Source organism: Misgurnus anguillicaudatus, chromosome 22 (assembly GCF_027580225.2).
Source record: "Misgurnus anguillicaudatus chromosome 22, ASM2758022v2, whole genome shotgun sequence".
NCBI lineage: Eukaryota > Metazoa > Chordata > Actinopteri > Cypriniformes > Cobitidae > Misgurnus > Misgurnus anguillicaudatus.
The window spans coordinates 51,499,994-51,517,546 of NC_073358.2; the positions used below are offsets into that span (position 1 = coordinate 51,499,994).

At 39.3% G+C, this 17,553-nt stretch overlaps 1 protein-coding gene across 4 annotated transcripts in view; it reads right to left on the bottom strand.

Moving 5' to 3' along the window:
• The window catches only part of mcc (MCC regulator of WNT signaling pathway), a 93,177-nt gene that overhangs the window by 19,172 nt on the left and 56,452 nt on the right, over positions 1–17,553 (bottom strand). For all 4 annotated transcript variants that reach the window (XM_073860239.1, XM_073860240.1, XM_073860241.1 and 1 more), the window contains 7 exons: positions 15,285–15,433; positions 12,383–12,546; positions 8,572–8,778; positions 4,863–5,009; positions 4,413–4,502; positions 1,983–2,131; positions 1,717–1,857 (listed from right to left, as the gene is read on the bottom strand). In XM_073860239.1, coding sequence (XP_073716340.1) covers positions 1,717–1,857; positions 1,983–2,131; positions 4,413–4,502; positions 4,863–5,009; positions 8,572–8,778; positions 12,383–12,546; positions 15,285–15,433 — 1,047 coding nt within the window. The remainder of the gene's footprint in view (positions 1–1,716; positions 1,858–1,982; positions 2,132–4,412; positions 4,503–4,862; positions 5,010–8,571; positions 8,779–12,382; positions 12,547–15,284; positions 15,434–17,553) is intronic.

Sequence of the window (17,553 nt, forward strand, 5' to 3'; positions counted from 1 at the left end):
CTTTTATCATATAATGATGGTGTGGGATTAACTGTCACATTGAGGATTTTCTGTCCTGTTTAACAGCATCTTTAGAATCAACTCATACTGTATGCAGCACACAGCTTATATGTAAATATATGATCTGTAATTATAATAAGACTCTTCTGGAAGGTTAGGACTTCTTTGAAAGTCACAGCTGATCTACATAAACATCAAGCAGCGCATCAGGAGATTCTGTATAAAGAGAGAAAGAGAAGAAATGTCTTTGTGTGTCTTACAGGCAGTTTTCTAATTCTTAATTTTTGATTTATGAATCAGTTTTTCAAGTGAAGACATTTTAAAGGGACAGTAAGAAGGGTTTTAAGTGTTTTATTAATCAAAATCATTGTCTTTATTCATAAATATGTTTATATTGTTTATATTTTCCTAAAGCCGTGATTATAGAGTCCAGATATCAGAAAAATATCAGTTTATTTTAGATAAAAGTAATATATACAGTATATCTGTGTGTGTGTGTGTGTGTGTGTGTGTGTTTGTGTGTGTTATGGATGTGACAAAAAAAGGACAAACGTTTTTGGGAGACAACATACTTTGTAGGAATTCTGTGAATTAAAAAAATGAAGAACGGATGGCTCTTTAAAAATATTATTTTTTTAATTTCTTTTTTGTATGCGCATTTATGAGGACGAAACAGCGTTATGGATGTGAAATTTCTCCATTATATGTGACAATTCTGAAATTTGCACACACTTTATTATGGAAAAAAGCTTTAAAAACGTTAACAGAGACTTTGCATGGGTATTTAAACCGCCAAATATTGACATCTAAGATATCAGTATGGTTAAAAACTTTGGGTAAATACTTTTGCATCACTTGGTAAATGTAAGGGCCAGATTTAGAGAACATCTTAAGTGTTTCTTCTTATTGGTAATGTCTATAAATTCATCCCAAATTAAGTACCTGAACTATTTTACATACTATAACAGATGCTTACATATAAGTCGCAACACCGAATAATAACAGCATTTACAAAAATAACCATGATCAAAAGTTTACATCCCCTTGATTCTTAATACAGGTTTCCAACACTTTCATTAACTTCAAATTCAAGGACCTTTCAAGGACTTTCCAGGTCCAATACCCTCAAATTCAAGGACTAAATGTGGGGACACATTTCAGGTGAGATCAAGGTTACATTGTGTTATCTTTTAAGATACATTGTTACAGTTCCCTTTCGAGGGAACTCGCGCTGCGTCACTGCGGTGACACTTTGGGGACGCCTCCAGGTGTAAGTGCATCTGAATGTGTATATTAAATTCAACCAATGGTGAGGCTTAACGACAAAGACAGGGTGACGCGGGAGTCAGGAAGTATATCGATATCTGAAATATTGCTAAAGACGGCGTTACAGGGACGCAGGAATTATGGCAAGGGAGACGCAGCGTCTCGTTCCCTTCTCAGGGAACAACAGTTACATACGTAACCCGAGACGTTTTCATGTCAAACACAACTATGCAAAAAAGCATTTTGGTATGAATCAACATTTACATACAGAAGATATAAGCATTTAAAGCGAACAGTTTAGCACGTGTGCTTAAAAGTCTAGGATTTTTATGATATTATCCTACACTACACAGGGAACAATATGGATTTTTTCCAACAAAACATCTTGCATAAAATAGATTCAAGCACTTTTGAACAGGATGATCTGTGTTAATTATTAAGTATACTGACCTGTACTGCAGGGCCAGACGGAGCGCTGTGGCGTTAGATTCATATTTGCCCACCAGCATACTCATCCTCTCTGCATTACTCTTGCATTCCTCCAGCGTTATGGTCAAGAGATCATTCTGAGACTTCAGATGCTCGATACGACTGAGACAGACAGAGACAACAGTTACTCATCTAAAGTCACAGGCCAGACAAACAATCCCACTGAACATCTGGACTGAAGTTTGAGACACTGATATGTATTTATAGACACTGGGAGGCAAACTAACCTGTTGAGTCTTTCCGTCTCCACCTCAAACTCTCTGATCTTGCTCTCAGAAATGGCAGAACCGTGCGAGTACAACGTCTGGAAGATCTCTTGGATATTTGAGCAGTCCTGTAGAGAATGTGCTAAATGTTCAGCGACATTACTGGACACCTGTAACACATAACACACGGCACTAGAATCTGCAATTTAAAAAATAAAGGTACTTAAAAAGGTTCTTTAAAGTGACGTCATTGAAGAACAAATTTTGTTTTCATAAAGAACCATTTCTTTCATACCTCTTTATAATATGATAAACATTTTTCATCACAAAGAACCTTGTTAGGTTCATCAGATGTTAAAAGTTCCCTTTGGAACCATTCAGCCAAAAATGGTTCCTCTATGGCACCGTAAAGCACCTTTATTTTTAAAGTCCCCCTGTGGATTATGTCTGTGTGGTGTTTTTAATATGCTTTAACACAAATTCATCATTCAACACCATTGCTTTTCTGCAAGTATTTTCTCCATAAAATTGTATATTTCTATGGTCTGCATTAGTGCGAAAGAGTAGAGGCGGGGACTAATTTGCATATTTATAGATCCGCATATACTAAATGAGGCAAGGGTGTAGAGTTACTTTCAAGGTGTTTTAAAGCATGAAGAAATTACTGTGACAGGTAAAATTTTTATATATGCAATTATGATGCTCAAAGATGAGTTTTAAGTGATAAAATTATTGACTACAGGGGGACTTTACATATGGCTGTTGTGTTTAAGTGCAGTGGTTCTCAAACTCTTTCAGCATGCGGCCCCCCTTGTGTACGGTGCATCCCTTCACGGCACCCCGAAAGAAAATGTATGACATAAAACATTCTAAAACTTAACATTTTAATTAAACGAAACATTAAATTAATTACACAGAATTTATGATAAAGTAATGTATTTTATAAAATATTATAAAAAACCTGGCACCATCTTGCAGCATCCAGTTTGAGAACCACTGCTTTAGTAATCACGACATTTTAATACACTAAATACAAGACGCAAATTTATAGTTTAGTAAACATACAGACCTCAAATGTCATTTTATACATCATTTACTGGCATGTATCCTATCAGTTTTGAGCTTTTATAAGAGTAAAAACTATGATAAAATTTCCTCTTTAATTTGATAGATGTATACGTCACCATATTACAACTTTTGTCATCATAATATTTGTATAAATAATTTTGATTAATCTTCAAGTTTTTATTAATTTGTACCAACATCCATTAGCTGTGACTTCACTCATAGTTTAGCCACAAAAAATGTACATTTATGCATGCTTTTATCCAAAGCGAACTACAAATGAGAGAGCATTAACATTAAAGGATTAGTCAATTTTCTTAAAAAAAATCCAGATGATTTACTCAACACCATGTCATCCAAAATGTTGATGTCTTTCTTTGTTCAGTCGAGAAGAATTTATGTTTTTGAGGACACCATTCCAGGATTATTCTCCTTTTAATGGACTTTAATGGACCCCAATACTTAACAGTTTTAATGCAGTTTAAAATTGCAGTTTCAAAGGACTCTAAACGATCCCCAACAAGGCATAAGGGTCTTATCTAGCGAAACGATTGTCATTTTTGATAAAAATAAAATAAAATATGCACTCTTAAACCACAACTTCTCGTCTTTCTCTGGTCGTGTGACGCGACAGTGCGAACTCACGTAATACGTCATCACGTCAAGAGGTCACGGATGACGTATCGAAACTACGCCCCAGTGTTTACAAGCATGGAGAAAAAGGACCGTTCCGACGTTGTTGTCTGCAAATGTAAATTTTTTTATATTTGTAACATGTGACCAATCGACATCATTACGCAATTACGTGAGGTCGCGCTGGTGCGTCATAGGACCGGAGGAAGACGAGAAGTTATGGTTTAAAAGTGCATATTTCTTGCCAAAAAATGACAATCGTTTAGCTAGATAAGACCCTTATGCCTCGTTTGAGATAATTTAGAGTCCTTTCCAACTGCAATCTCAAACTGCATCAAAACCGTTAAGTGTTGGGGCCCATCAAAATGAGAAAAATCCTGGAATGCCCCCCTCAAAAAACACAACCTCTTCTCGACCGAACAAAGAAAGACATCAACATTCCGGACGACATGGTGGTGAATAAATCATCTGGATTTTTTTTTAAAGAAAATGGACTAATCCTTTAACAATAGGCATAGTCTACAAAGCTATGTTTACAAGGAGTTTTAAAGTAACTTTAATAAAACAGTTACTGTAAAGTACATATGACAATTATAATTACACGAGAAACTTAAAATCTCTCTTTACTTTTCTACAATCAAAAAAACTGTAAGTAGTGAAAAGTATACAGTACTCCAGAAATAGTATAAGTGGTATGTGTGCTATTCTAATCATCCCTCTCTCTCTCTCTCTCTCTCTGTGTGTGTCTCTCACCCCAATGCTGCTGATCTCAGAGCCCAGGACGGATCTCTCGACTGATATTGATTCTGATCGTGTCTTAGACAGCTTTACTCGCTCTGCCACCTGCAAAAACATTGAGAAGCACATGATCAGCCAGGCAGTCTGCTTGTTTTAGATTTCAGACTACCCTTAATATCATTTTTAAACCCAGGTTAAGCTACATTTCACACTTGTAGTTTTAAAACTAAAGACAAGCATGGGTTATTAAATCCTGCTGTACAAAGAAGGAAGAACGTTGTGCAATGACAAACAACCAATCATTAAATATTTACGTGCAATTGAATTTTCCCAAACAATGAAAAAGCTTGTAGATATGCAAATAGGAATGTTAACACAGGATTTGTAAATATATATAACAGAAGTGGTAAAATGTTTAAAAGTAACATAATAGATGGAAATGATGGATGAGAGGAATATGGTAACCTTGGCGACAGGGATGTCATTGCTGCTGCTGCTGGTACTGAGCTCTCCTGTGCTGGGATTCACAGCTCGACCCGCTGGAGTCAGACGGCCAGGACTTGACGGACCGCCAGGCTGTATGCTCTGAAGACGCGTCTGAAGCTCACGGACCTTCACAAATACACAGAGAGATAGAGCACAGTACATTATAATCCTATTATAAAATACAGCTAACATTATATGAAAGGTCACCAACCTTTTTTAGAGCAACAACTACCACAATGGATAAAACAATATGGAGGTCTAATTTTTGAAATAGTCTACTCAAAACTTTTGTGTTATACTTTTACTTTTGTGTTTGATTTTATTTTATTTGTTGAAATCTATAATCGTTGTTTAAAGTGTTAACATACATAAAAGAAGCCAACACTCCAAGAATGGCTGGGTTATTCTTAAGCCATGTTGGGTAAATATCGGACAGAATACACAGCTGGGTTAAAACTGACCCAATGCTGTATTTATTGTAACCCATGGTTGCATAACAACAACCCAACATTCGGGTAATGTTATGTCCAATATTTACCCAACATGGCTTAAAAATAACCCAGCCATTTTTAGAGTAAAGGTAATATTAAGATATGTAATAAATAAAATTAAGGCTATTAATAGAACAGTGCTTTGGCGGGTAACTTCGTGTGGGCAACCTGACGCCTGCGGGCACCATGTTGGAGACCACTGATCTAAAGTTTGTCTTAAAGAAGAAGATCTTCAAAAGAGTCTTCTCACACACACACACAGCTCACTGAAATACTGCTGGGTTATGTTAATGTGTGTTTATGACAGTGATTAAATAACTTAATCAGTATTTGGCTCCTGAAAATGATTTTAAGGGGCATTTAATGAGCCTGTTCTTGTTTCTGAGCAGCGTGGGGTAAATTCAGTATCTGTAGATTTTGTTGTAATTAATCTTTCATGTGCTGGAGATGTTTTATCTGAGATGACTCTATATAAGCTGCATTAAAGATGTGATTTGTGAGAGATTTAAGATCTTTGACAGATAGACATCACTGTCTGCAGAAACACTAAACTCACAACAGATAAACATTAAATAGACAATAAAACAACATTTACCACAGGGGCATTAACACTCTTATTAATACAGTATAAGGTGTGTGTGTGTGTGTGTGTGTGTGTGTGTGTGTGTGTGTGTGTGTGTGTGTGTGTGTGTGTGTGTGTGATAGGAAAAGATGTTGGCAGTTCTGCTGCCAGATGAAATGTTGCCAAAGGACAAATAAAGGACTAAGGATCACAAACTGATGCTGTGTCCAGCCCAATACCATCTCACACAAACACACACCAGCACTCATATGCCAGCACACACACGCACGTACACACTTGTACACAAGCGCACACTCATGCCACTGCACAGGCACACAAGTGCACTCGCACAAACACACACACAGAAAAGCACGAGCATGCATACACAAGCAAACACAAACAAGTGCACACTTACGCACCCACACACAAGCACACACACCCAAGCACACAAAAAGCACACACATGCACACAAACACACATGTACACCCACACAACAAGCACGCACACAAGCACACACACACACAAGTTTCACTGACATCTGCAGAGCACATAAGCACACACACACACACACACACACACACACACACACACACGCACACACACACGCACAAGTACACCCACACAAGCACGCACACACAAGTTTCACTGACATCTGCAGAGCACAGAAGTACACACAAGCACACACACAAAAGCACACACAAGCACACGCACAAAAGCACACACAAGCACACACACACACACACACACAAAAGCACACACAAGCACACACAAGCACACACAAGCACACACAAGCACACACAAGCACACACACACACACACACACACACACACACACAAGCACGCACACACAAGTTTCACTGACATCTGCAGAGCACAGAAGTACACACAAGCACACACACAAAAGCACACACAAGCACACGCACAAAAGCACACACAAGCACACACACACAACAAGCACGCACACAAGCACACACACAAGTTTCACTGACATCTGCAGAGCACCTAAGCACACACACACACACACACATACACACACACATACACATACACACCCATGCACACAAACGCACACACAAGTTTCACTGACCTGCAGAGCACAGAAGTACACACAAGCACACACACAGGCACACCCATGCACAAAAACACACAAGTACACCTACACAACAAGCACGCACAAAAGCACACACACACACACACACACACACACACACACACACACACACACATAACAGGCACACCCATGCACAAAACACACAAGTACACCTACACAACAAGCACGCACAAAAGAACACACATGCACAAAAGCAAACACACACACACACACACACACACACACACACACACACACACACACACAAACACACACACACACACACACCCATGCACACATGCACAAAAGCAAAAACACACACCCATGCACAAAAACACACACACACACACAAACACATGCACACAAGTACACCCACACAAACACACACACACACAAGTTTCACCAAACTTTCCTCTCTTGTACATCAGTGCACAGAACTCAGCAGAACTGAAATGCCGGTCATGATTCTTTATTAAATATTTTATTAAGCTTTCAGCTACCAATGACAGCACAGAGTGCACGGTTTCATTTCAAAAAACCAAAAACATTACCTTGACAAATGCTTTATTTCAACAGTATACTGATGCTTGTAATCTTTTGTGTTATGACGCATACTCTGACATTTTCATATCTAACAGAATGACATTTTCATCATTCCAGGTTTTAACTCAATAATCTGATCACGAGTCTCCGCAGTAAACTCAAAGAGCGCGCAATGCATCGCACCAATTAGCCAACCACCGGACAGATTTCATTATAGCTAATGTGATGCAGGCAGCCGCGTGTCATGAATCTGACCCCGATGTTTCTGCAAAACCCTTTGGCCTTTCTCACTCTATGCATCTCAGCACTAATCACATTAACTTTCTAACCGGCTTCAGACAGCCAGATTGGATTACAGACCGAATCTAAAAAGCAGCGGTCCCATCGATCCGAAAGGATTTCTCCATTTTTCCTGCAGGAGTGGCGTGCACTTTCCAGAGCGATATGAGGACACTGGAGATGTTAATTTAAGCTCAGTAAATAGATTCATCATGAGACTCCTGACGTGCGTGCTAAAGAAACATGGCTATATTTAAACAAGCTCGCCACAGTCGTTTGAGTCACGGCAGGCCGACGAGACCATGATTGCTAGGTTGGCTTTGTGGCGACGGTTCGTTTGATTGGCTACCACAGGTCAGCTGTTGTTTCAGTGTATGTGTGCGTGTGTGTATCATAATGCTTTAATGGTCACTGTGATCCATTTAAAGAAACCACAACCACACTCGCTCACTGCTGCCCATTACACACCAGCAGCTCACTTGTTAAATATTGATATTTTCTCTCTTTGTTAAGAGCTGATGGGGTCACAGCAGGAGGAGATGATCCATCTTCATCTAAATGCTTGAGTATCACCATACATCTTCACTACACATTTATCTACTAGCAGCAACTATAATAAGACAACATCCCAGAATGGAAGAGCTCAGTTTAAAATTTTTAGTTTTTGTTTTGCTGTCACGTGTTTAAATAATCTAACGTGATTGGAAGGCGATCGTCACTCACCCTTCTGCGCAGGCGGTCTCGCTCCTCTCTGATGGCGTTCATGGTGGCTTTGGTACGGTTCAGATCTTCCTCTTTACTGCACAACATCGCTGTCAAACTTTCGTTTTCCTCCCGAAGTCCGGCGAGTTCCTTCTCCCAGCGCAGACGCTCCTCGCAGAGACTGGGATAGAAATCCCGACCCAGAGCTCCTTCGATCTCCTCTGCCGTCTACACAGACAGGGTACACAGACAGAAAGAATGATTAACAGGTGAAAAGACACAAACAGACAAAAAGACAAATCAAAAAATGGACAGACAGAAAATCGGATCAACAGATGGACAGACAGACAGATTCATGCACACAGACAAAAAGACAGATCAACACATGGACAGACACATACAGACAGAAACTCAGATCAACAGACAGAGAGATCAACAGATGGACAGAGATAGACAGACAGACATACAGATGGACAGACACAGACACACATACAGATGTACAGACAGATCAACAGATGTACAGACACAGACAGACAGACAGATAGACAGATCAACAGACGCGCAGACACAGACAGATCAACAGATGGACAGATACAGACAGACAGACCTACAGACAGATCAACATACATACATTCATACATACATACATACATACATACATACAGACATACAGATCAACAGATGGACAAACACAGACAGACAGACAGAAAATCAGATCAACATACAGACAGATCAACAGATGGACAGACAGACAGACCTACAGACAGATCAACAGCTAAACAGACACAGACAGACCTACAGACAGATCAACAGATATACAGACACAGAAAGACAGATCAACAGATGGGCAGACACAGACAGACAGACAGATCAACAGATGGGCAGACACAGACAGACAGACAGATCAACAGATGGGCAGACACAGACAGACAGATCAACAGATGGATAGACAGACAGACATACAGATCAACAAACGGGCAAACATAGACAGATCAACAGATGGACAGACACAGACAGACAGACCTACAGACAGATCAACAGATATACAGACACAGACAGACATACAGATAGACAGATCAACAGATGGACAGACACAGACAGACAGACAGATCAACAGATGGATAGACAGACAGACAGACATACAGATCAACAGATGGGCAGATACAGACAGACAGACAGAAAATCAGATCAACATAGAGACAGATCAATAGATGGACAGACACAGACAGATCAACAGCTAAACAGACACAGACAGACCTACAGACAGATCAACAGATATACAGACACGGACAGACAGACAGACAGACAGACAGACAGACCTACAGACAGATAAACAGATATACAGACACAGACAGACAGACAGACATACAGATAGACAGATCAACAGATGGACAGACACAGACAGACAGAAAATCAGATCAACATAGAGACAGATCAATAGATGGACAGACACAGACAGACAGACCTACAGACAGTTCAACAGATATACAGACACAGACAGACAGACAGACATACAGATAGACAGATCAACAGATGGGCAGACACAGACAAACAGACAGACAGACAGACAGACCTACAGACAGATCAACAGCTAAACAGACACAGACAGACCTACAGACAGATCAACAGATATACAGACACAGACAGACAGACAGACAGACAGACAGACAGACAGACACGGACAGACAGACAGACAGACAGACAGACAGACAGACCTACAGACAGATAAACAGATATACAGACACAGACAGACAGACAGACATACAGATAGACAGATCAACAGATGGACAGACACAGACAGACAGAAAATCAGATCAACATAGAGACAGATCAATAGATGGACAGACACAGACAGACAGACAGACATACAGATAGACAGATCAACAGATGGGCAGACACAGACAAACAGACAGACAGACAGACAGACCTACAGACAGATCAACAGCTAAACAGACACAGACAGACCTACAGACAGATCAACAGATATACAGACACAGACAGACAGACAGACAGACAGACAGACAGACAGACAGAAAGACATACAGATCAAAAGGTGGGCAGACACAGACATACAGAAAGACAGATCAACAGATGGGCAGACACAGACAGACAGACAGATCAACAGATGGGCAGACACAGACAGACAGACAGATCAACAGATGGGCAGACACAGACAGACAGACAGATCAACAGATGGATAGACAGACGGACATACAGATCAACAGACGGGCAAACACAGACAGACAGACAGATCAACAGATAGACAGACACAGACAGACATACAGATAGACAGATCAATAGATGGACAGACACAGACAGACAGACAGACCTACAGACAGTTCAACAGATATACAGACACAGACAGACATACAGATAGACAGATCAACAGATGGACAGACACAGACAGACAAAAAATCAGATCAACATAGAGACAGATCAACAGATGGACAGACACAGACAGACAGACCTACAGACAGATCAACAGATATACAGACACAGACAGACAGACATACAGATATACAGATCAACAGATGGACAGACACAGACAGACATACAGATCAACAGATGGACAGACACAGACTGACAGAAAATTAGATTGACAGAAAATCAGATTAACAGACAGAGAGATCATCAAATGGACAGACAGACAGATACACACAGACAAAAAGACAGATGGCCAGACACAGACAGACAGATTGACGGAAACACACACAGACAAAAAGACAGATGGACGGACAGATAAAAAGACAAATCAGACAGAAAATCAGATCAACATACAGAAATACAAACATATCAACCAATGCACAGACAAGGACAGATTCACGCACACAGCCAAAAAGACAGATCAACAGATGGGCAGACAGAGACAGACAGACAGACAGACAGACAGACAGACAGACAGACAGACAGACAGACAGACAGACAGACAGACATATCAACAAATGGAAAGACACAGACAAATTCATGCACACAAACAAAACGACAGATCAACAGATGGACAGACTTGCTGTTTCCCAGAACAATCAAATTCATACAGGTTTTGTAAGCACGTCAGGATTAAATGGTGAACTGTTCCTTTAAGACAGCAGAAACAGCAATATCTGCAGTGAAAAACACCTGCTGTTCTGCATGAAGACGTTTTCACATCACATAAGACGCACAGTGAGAGTATTTCACACAACTCTGTGGGAGAGTAACTCAGAAGAGAAACTTTAATGGTTCAAACGCACCAATAAACTGAACCTTACTGAAGCGTCAGACATTAATGAACGCTGGAGGCATGAAGGAGAAAATCAACTGGAAAAACTCAAATAAATGCAGTCTGCAACAAATGAGGAAATCATCCTCCTGTACAGAAAGATGAAGAAGACGCTACCGGAGCTGACTCGTACTCTACACCCAATATTCAATTATTTATAATACCAACATGAAGTGGGTGGGTATGAATATGAAATGTAGAGTTATTCAATTTATCTGATCTCTTACTTCGATCAACTACTGAAACTGCATTAGTACAGAGCGCCCGTAGTCAGATTATAAACCATCAAAACAAGCATTAGCTGCTGAGAATCTGGTTTTACACATGCTCTTATGACTTTAAACATTTATGCATTAGGCAGACACTTTAATCCAAAGTGAATTCAATCTATACATTTTTTTTCATTTCAGTAAGTGTGTCTCCTGGGTTTGAACCCATGACCTTTGTGTAATGCTCTAATAGTTGAGCAAGACGATCTGTATTTATACTGGATTTGGATCAAAACCGTAATGAAGCTATTGTCCGTTTTTTGTCAGATGAGTCTCATCAGTGTTTCAGGGCTTATTTCTTTACCTTAATGGCCAGATCACAGTGTTCACTGGCTGTGGTGAGTTGCTCGATGTGTCGGTCCACCTCGGCCACAGACAGACTGCATGTGCTCTTCTTGCGTCCACACAAGACGCTCTCTAACCCCGTGAGGACTCGCTGCAGCTCCGAGTTCAGATCACTGCAGTTATCTGCCGAGGAAATGCAAAACGTGTAAGGTTGTTTTCATTTTGTGTCTTCAAATGCCATTTATTGGGCTTTTCTCAATACTATAACTCAACAAGAAATTGAATTAAATGGATAGTTCGCCCCAATAATGAAAATCACCCCATCATTTACTCATCCTCAATGTGTATGATTTTCTTTTTTTTCAGATGAACACAAAATGTCCTGGCTGTTCCAAGCATTATAATGGTAGTAAATGGTGCTTCTGATTTGAAACCTAAAAAGCCAACCATCCTTTATAGACGTAATCCACTCGGCAACAGGGGACGTTGATTTTTATTTTTAAGTCATACACACGCCGTAATCAAATGTGCTGCTACATCATGCTCTTAATGCGCATGCAAATTGAATTTAAAGGCTGTTTTTTGTAAAGCAAGTGATATACTCTATAATATAATTTTGCACACTGTTAAAACAACAACAATATTATCACTAACGATATATATCTTGCACACACCTATTTGGTCGTTACTGGAAGTTCGTTATTTTAGTTGGTAAAGTTTTAAATATTGATTACACACTCACCTAAAGGATTATTAGGAACACCATACTAATACTGTGTTTGACCCGCTTTCGCCTTCAGAACTGCCTTAATTATACATGGCATTGATTCAACAAGGTGCTGAAAGCATTCTTTAGAAATGTTGGCCCATATTGATAGGATAGCATCTTGCAGTTGATGGAGATTTGTGGGATGCACATCCAGGGCACGAAGCCCAAAGATGCTCAATTGGGTTGAGATCTGGTGACTGTGGGGGCCATTTTAGTACAGTGAACTCATTGTCATGTTCAAGAAACCAATTTGAAACCAAGCTTTGTGACCTGGTGCATTATCCTGCTGGAAGTAGCCATCAGAGGATGGGTATATGGTGGTCATAAAGGGATGGACATGGTCAGAAACAATGCTCAGGTAGGCCGTGGCATTTGAACTATGCCCAATTGGCACTAAGGGGCCTAAAGTGTGCCAAGAAAACATTCCCCACACCATTACACCAACACCACCAGCCTGCACAGTGGTAACAAGGCATGATGGATCAATGTTCTCATTCTGTTTACGCCAAATTCTGACTCTACAATCTGAATGACTCAATAGAAATCGAGACTCATCAAACCAGGCAACATTTTTCCAGTCTTCAACTGTCCAATTTGTCCTCTTTACTATTTGTAGTGGAGATGAGTGGTACCCGGTGGGGTCTTCTGCTGTTGTAGCCCATCCGCCTCAAGGTTGTGCGTGTTGTGGCTTCACACCTTTCTTCCCATTCTGACATTCAGTTTGGAGTTCAGGAGATTGTCTTGACCAGGACCACACCCCTAAATGCATCGAAACTGTCACAACTACCATGTGATTGCTTGATTAGATAATTGCATTACTGAGAAATTGAACAGGTGTTCCTAATAATACTTTAGGTGAGTGTATATCAAAGGTGAGTAAATCATGGGGTCATTTTCATTTTTGGCTGAACTATCTCTTTAATAAGGTATTTTACATCTGTAATGTACTGAGTGAACAAAGATACTTAATGAATAATGAATGAATGGATTTTTGTATCTGGATGATGAAAGTGGGCGTTTCATAGCAGAACAGAGTCTTTGAGTCAACTCACACAGTCAATAAAATCAACTGATAGCATGAGGAGATTATTGATCTCAAGCCGTATTAATATTCCTATCAGGACCGCAAGTATACTGTAACATGACATGTGTATACAAAATCAACATAAAATCTTTCTCTAGAATCATTCAAAATTAGACACAAAATTCATCATTTTGAAAATAAAATTAAACCCATGATAAGCACTAGGATAAAAAAACTATATGTAAAACATGTTGTTTAGTTTGTATGAAAAAAATATTTGTAAAGTCAGCCCACCAAAGCTCCAAAATATTCTTCTTCATATGATTTTTTTAAGCCAAGCAGCCAATTTAAGTTGATGTGAATGCTTTTGTTTTGTTTTTAGTTTGTAAGATAAACTCCTTTCAACTATGTTGGGTTGCCACATATTATTTGTCATGTAATCCAATAGTATTCAGCACCACTTACATCAAACCTGGAAAAAATTGTGCTTACATATGCACATTTAACAATATTTCCAAATCATGACTATTATCTTTTATGGTAAAATTATCCCTTTAATATCCCTGAAATAAAAGTTTTCTAAATTGATTGTTCCCTTCAAAGATGTGAGTGATGCATGCTGGGAATGTTAAAAAATTGCACGACTGACAGGCGCAACGCATGACTGCAAAAACAATGACAGCAACCTGAGTGCTGAGGGCGTTAAAAGAGCTCACGTCAAGCGTACTAGCTTGATCAAGTGTAAAAACAAAAGAAAACATCTCTATAAAGTAAGATCAGCAACACAAGATAAACAGATAACATCATTACTGACTTTGAATCAGTGAGAAGACTAAAGCAGTTTCATATTGAATCATGTGAATTATAAAGCTGGATTCAAGTTTTACAAAAAACAAAAAAAAATTCTGCGGGCGTCATCCTTCAAGTGAACTATATTAGTTGATTAATTAAGGGAATAGTGATTGAGGGCACATGGGCTATTTCAGACACAGCAACTTCTCCAGGTTCACAACTGATGCGTTCGCCCACCAACTTATCATTTATGGTAAACATTTCAAGCAAGATTGTTAGTTTTCCTCCAAAGTAAAACCAGAAAATGAAAAATGAAATATTTTTCTGATGTCTCACCCATGTCTACTGTTACCAGCGTGGACTGGTTTTCAGGCAGCGAGATGGACGCCTGGTCCGGGTCCTGATCGATGCTCCGCTCATCCTCATTAACTTCTTGTTGACTGTGACTGAGCTCAGAGCGGAGTTCAGAAAGTTCATCTTCTTCCCTAAAAGAGACACAGAGAAAACTCATGATTTAAAAAGAAACAAGCATACTAAAAAATTGGAATATTTAAAGGAATAGTCTACTCATTTTCAATATTAAACTATGTTATTACCTTAACTAAGAATTGTTGATACATCCTCTATCATCTGTGTGCGTGCACGTAAGCGCTGGAGCGCTGCGACGCTTCGATAGCATTTAGCTTAGCCCCATTCATTCAATGGTACCATTTAGAGATAAAGTTAGAAGTGACCAAACACATCAACGTTTTTCCTATTTAAGACGAGTAGTTATACGAGCAAGTTTGGTGGTACAAAATAAAACATAGCACTTTTCTAAGCGGATTTAAAAGAGTAACTATATTTTATGGCGTAATAGCACTTTTGGGAGTACTTCGACTCGCCTGAAAAGTCCGCTCCCCTTCTTACTCTCATAATGGGAGAGGGAGGGTGTTACTGCGCCGAGTCGAGGTACTCCCAGGGGTGCTGTTGCGCCATGAAATGTAGTTCCTCTTTTGGGTCCGCTTAGAAAAGCGCTACGTTTTATTTTATACCACCAAACTTGCTCGTATAACTACTCGTCTTAAATAGGAAAAACGTTGATGTGTTTGGTCACTTCTAACTTTATCTCTAAATGGTACCATTGAATGAATGGGGCTAAGCTAAATGCTATCAAAGCATCGCAGCGCGCTCCAGCGCTTACGTGCACGCACACAGATGATAGAGGGATGTATCAACAATTCTTAGTTAAGGTAATAACATATTTTAATATTGAAAATGAGTAGACTATTCCTTTAAGCGACTGGCATGTAAAAAAAACGATTGGAAAATTATTTTCCCAAACATGTTTCCCAAAACTTTCTCAACATTCCCAAACCAAGGCCTATAAAGAGCATTGTTATATAATGTTAAACACTGATGATGTTATAACACACAAACACTATGTATAAACAAAATGTATACCTTGTAATGCATTGCAAAAGGCGTTGTATCAGAGCGTCTGGCAAATGCATAATTGTAATGCAATGTCATGTAATTTTAAACCGAGCAATGTTTTGAAAGTGCCACAGTGGTAATGTTTACACACGTCAGTCTAATATTGGCTTAATTATAGTTGACCATGAACATTATACAGGCTTTGGAGAAAGTATTTTAATATACACAAATACAAAAATATCACACTAAGGGTCATATTCCAAACAGGTGACTTAAAGTGATACTACAGCCAAATATCAAAGTTACACCATGATTTACTTACTCTCAAGTAATTCGAGATACACATCTCCATCATCTTTCAGACAAACGCATTTATTGTTATTTAAGTAAATGTCCTCGGTTTTCCAAACTTATAATGTGAGAAAACAGGGATCAGGGAACAACTTTTGACTTTAAACCCCAAAAACACAGCTCCAAGGGGATAATAAAGATCTTCTGCGGGTAATCTATGCGATTTCCTAAGAAAATTTGTTCATACTTAATAAACTATAATAACAAGCTTACAGTAACAATGCCATCTTGGACGAGAGAGTTTTAGCGTAGTGAGCGTTGGTACGTTGCACAATGACTGTCATGAATCAAGTCCAAGATGGTATCGTTACTGAAAGCTTGTGATTATAGTTTATAAAGTTTAAAATCTGGATATTTTTCTTACAAACTTGCATCGATTACCTGCAGAAGACCTTTATTAACCCATTGGAGCCGTGTGGATTACCTTTGTGAAGGATGAATGCACTTTTTTAGGGTTTAAAGTCAGAAGTTGTTCCCGATCACAGTTTTCTCCCATCATAAGCTTGGAAGAGCAAGAACATTTACTAAAATAGCTCCAAATGTGTTCCTCTGAAAGATGATGGTCATATTTATCTCAAATGACTTGAGGTTGAGTAAATCATGGGGTAATTTTGATATTTGGCTGGAGTATCCCTTTAAGGGGGTGAATAATTATGACATTGCTTTCATTTCAGAGAGCACTGTTCCTCTAAGTGGGGAAAAATGAAAGCTACAGGCATGCAGAATATTTTATATCTCCTTTAATGTTGCATAAAACTCCAGCAGGGTTGACTGCACCACATTACAGCGCACTAACTCAGGCATGAATTGGAAATTCATTGGAGTCAACGGAGGCCTG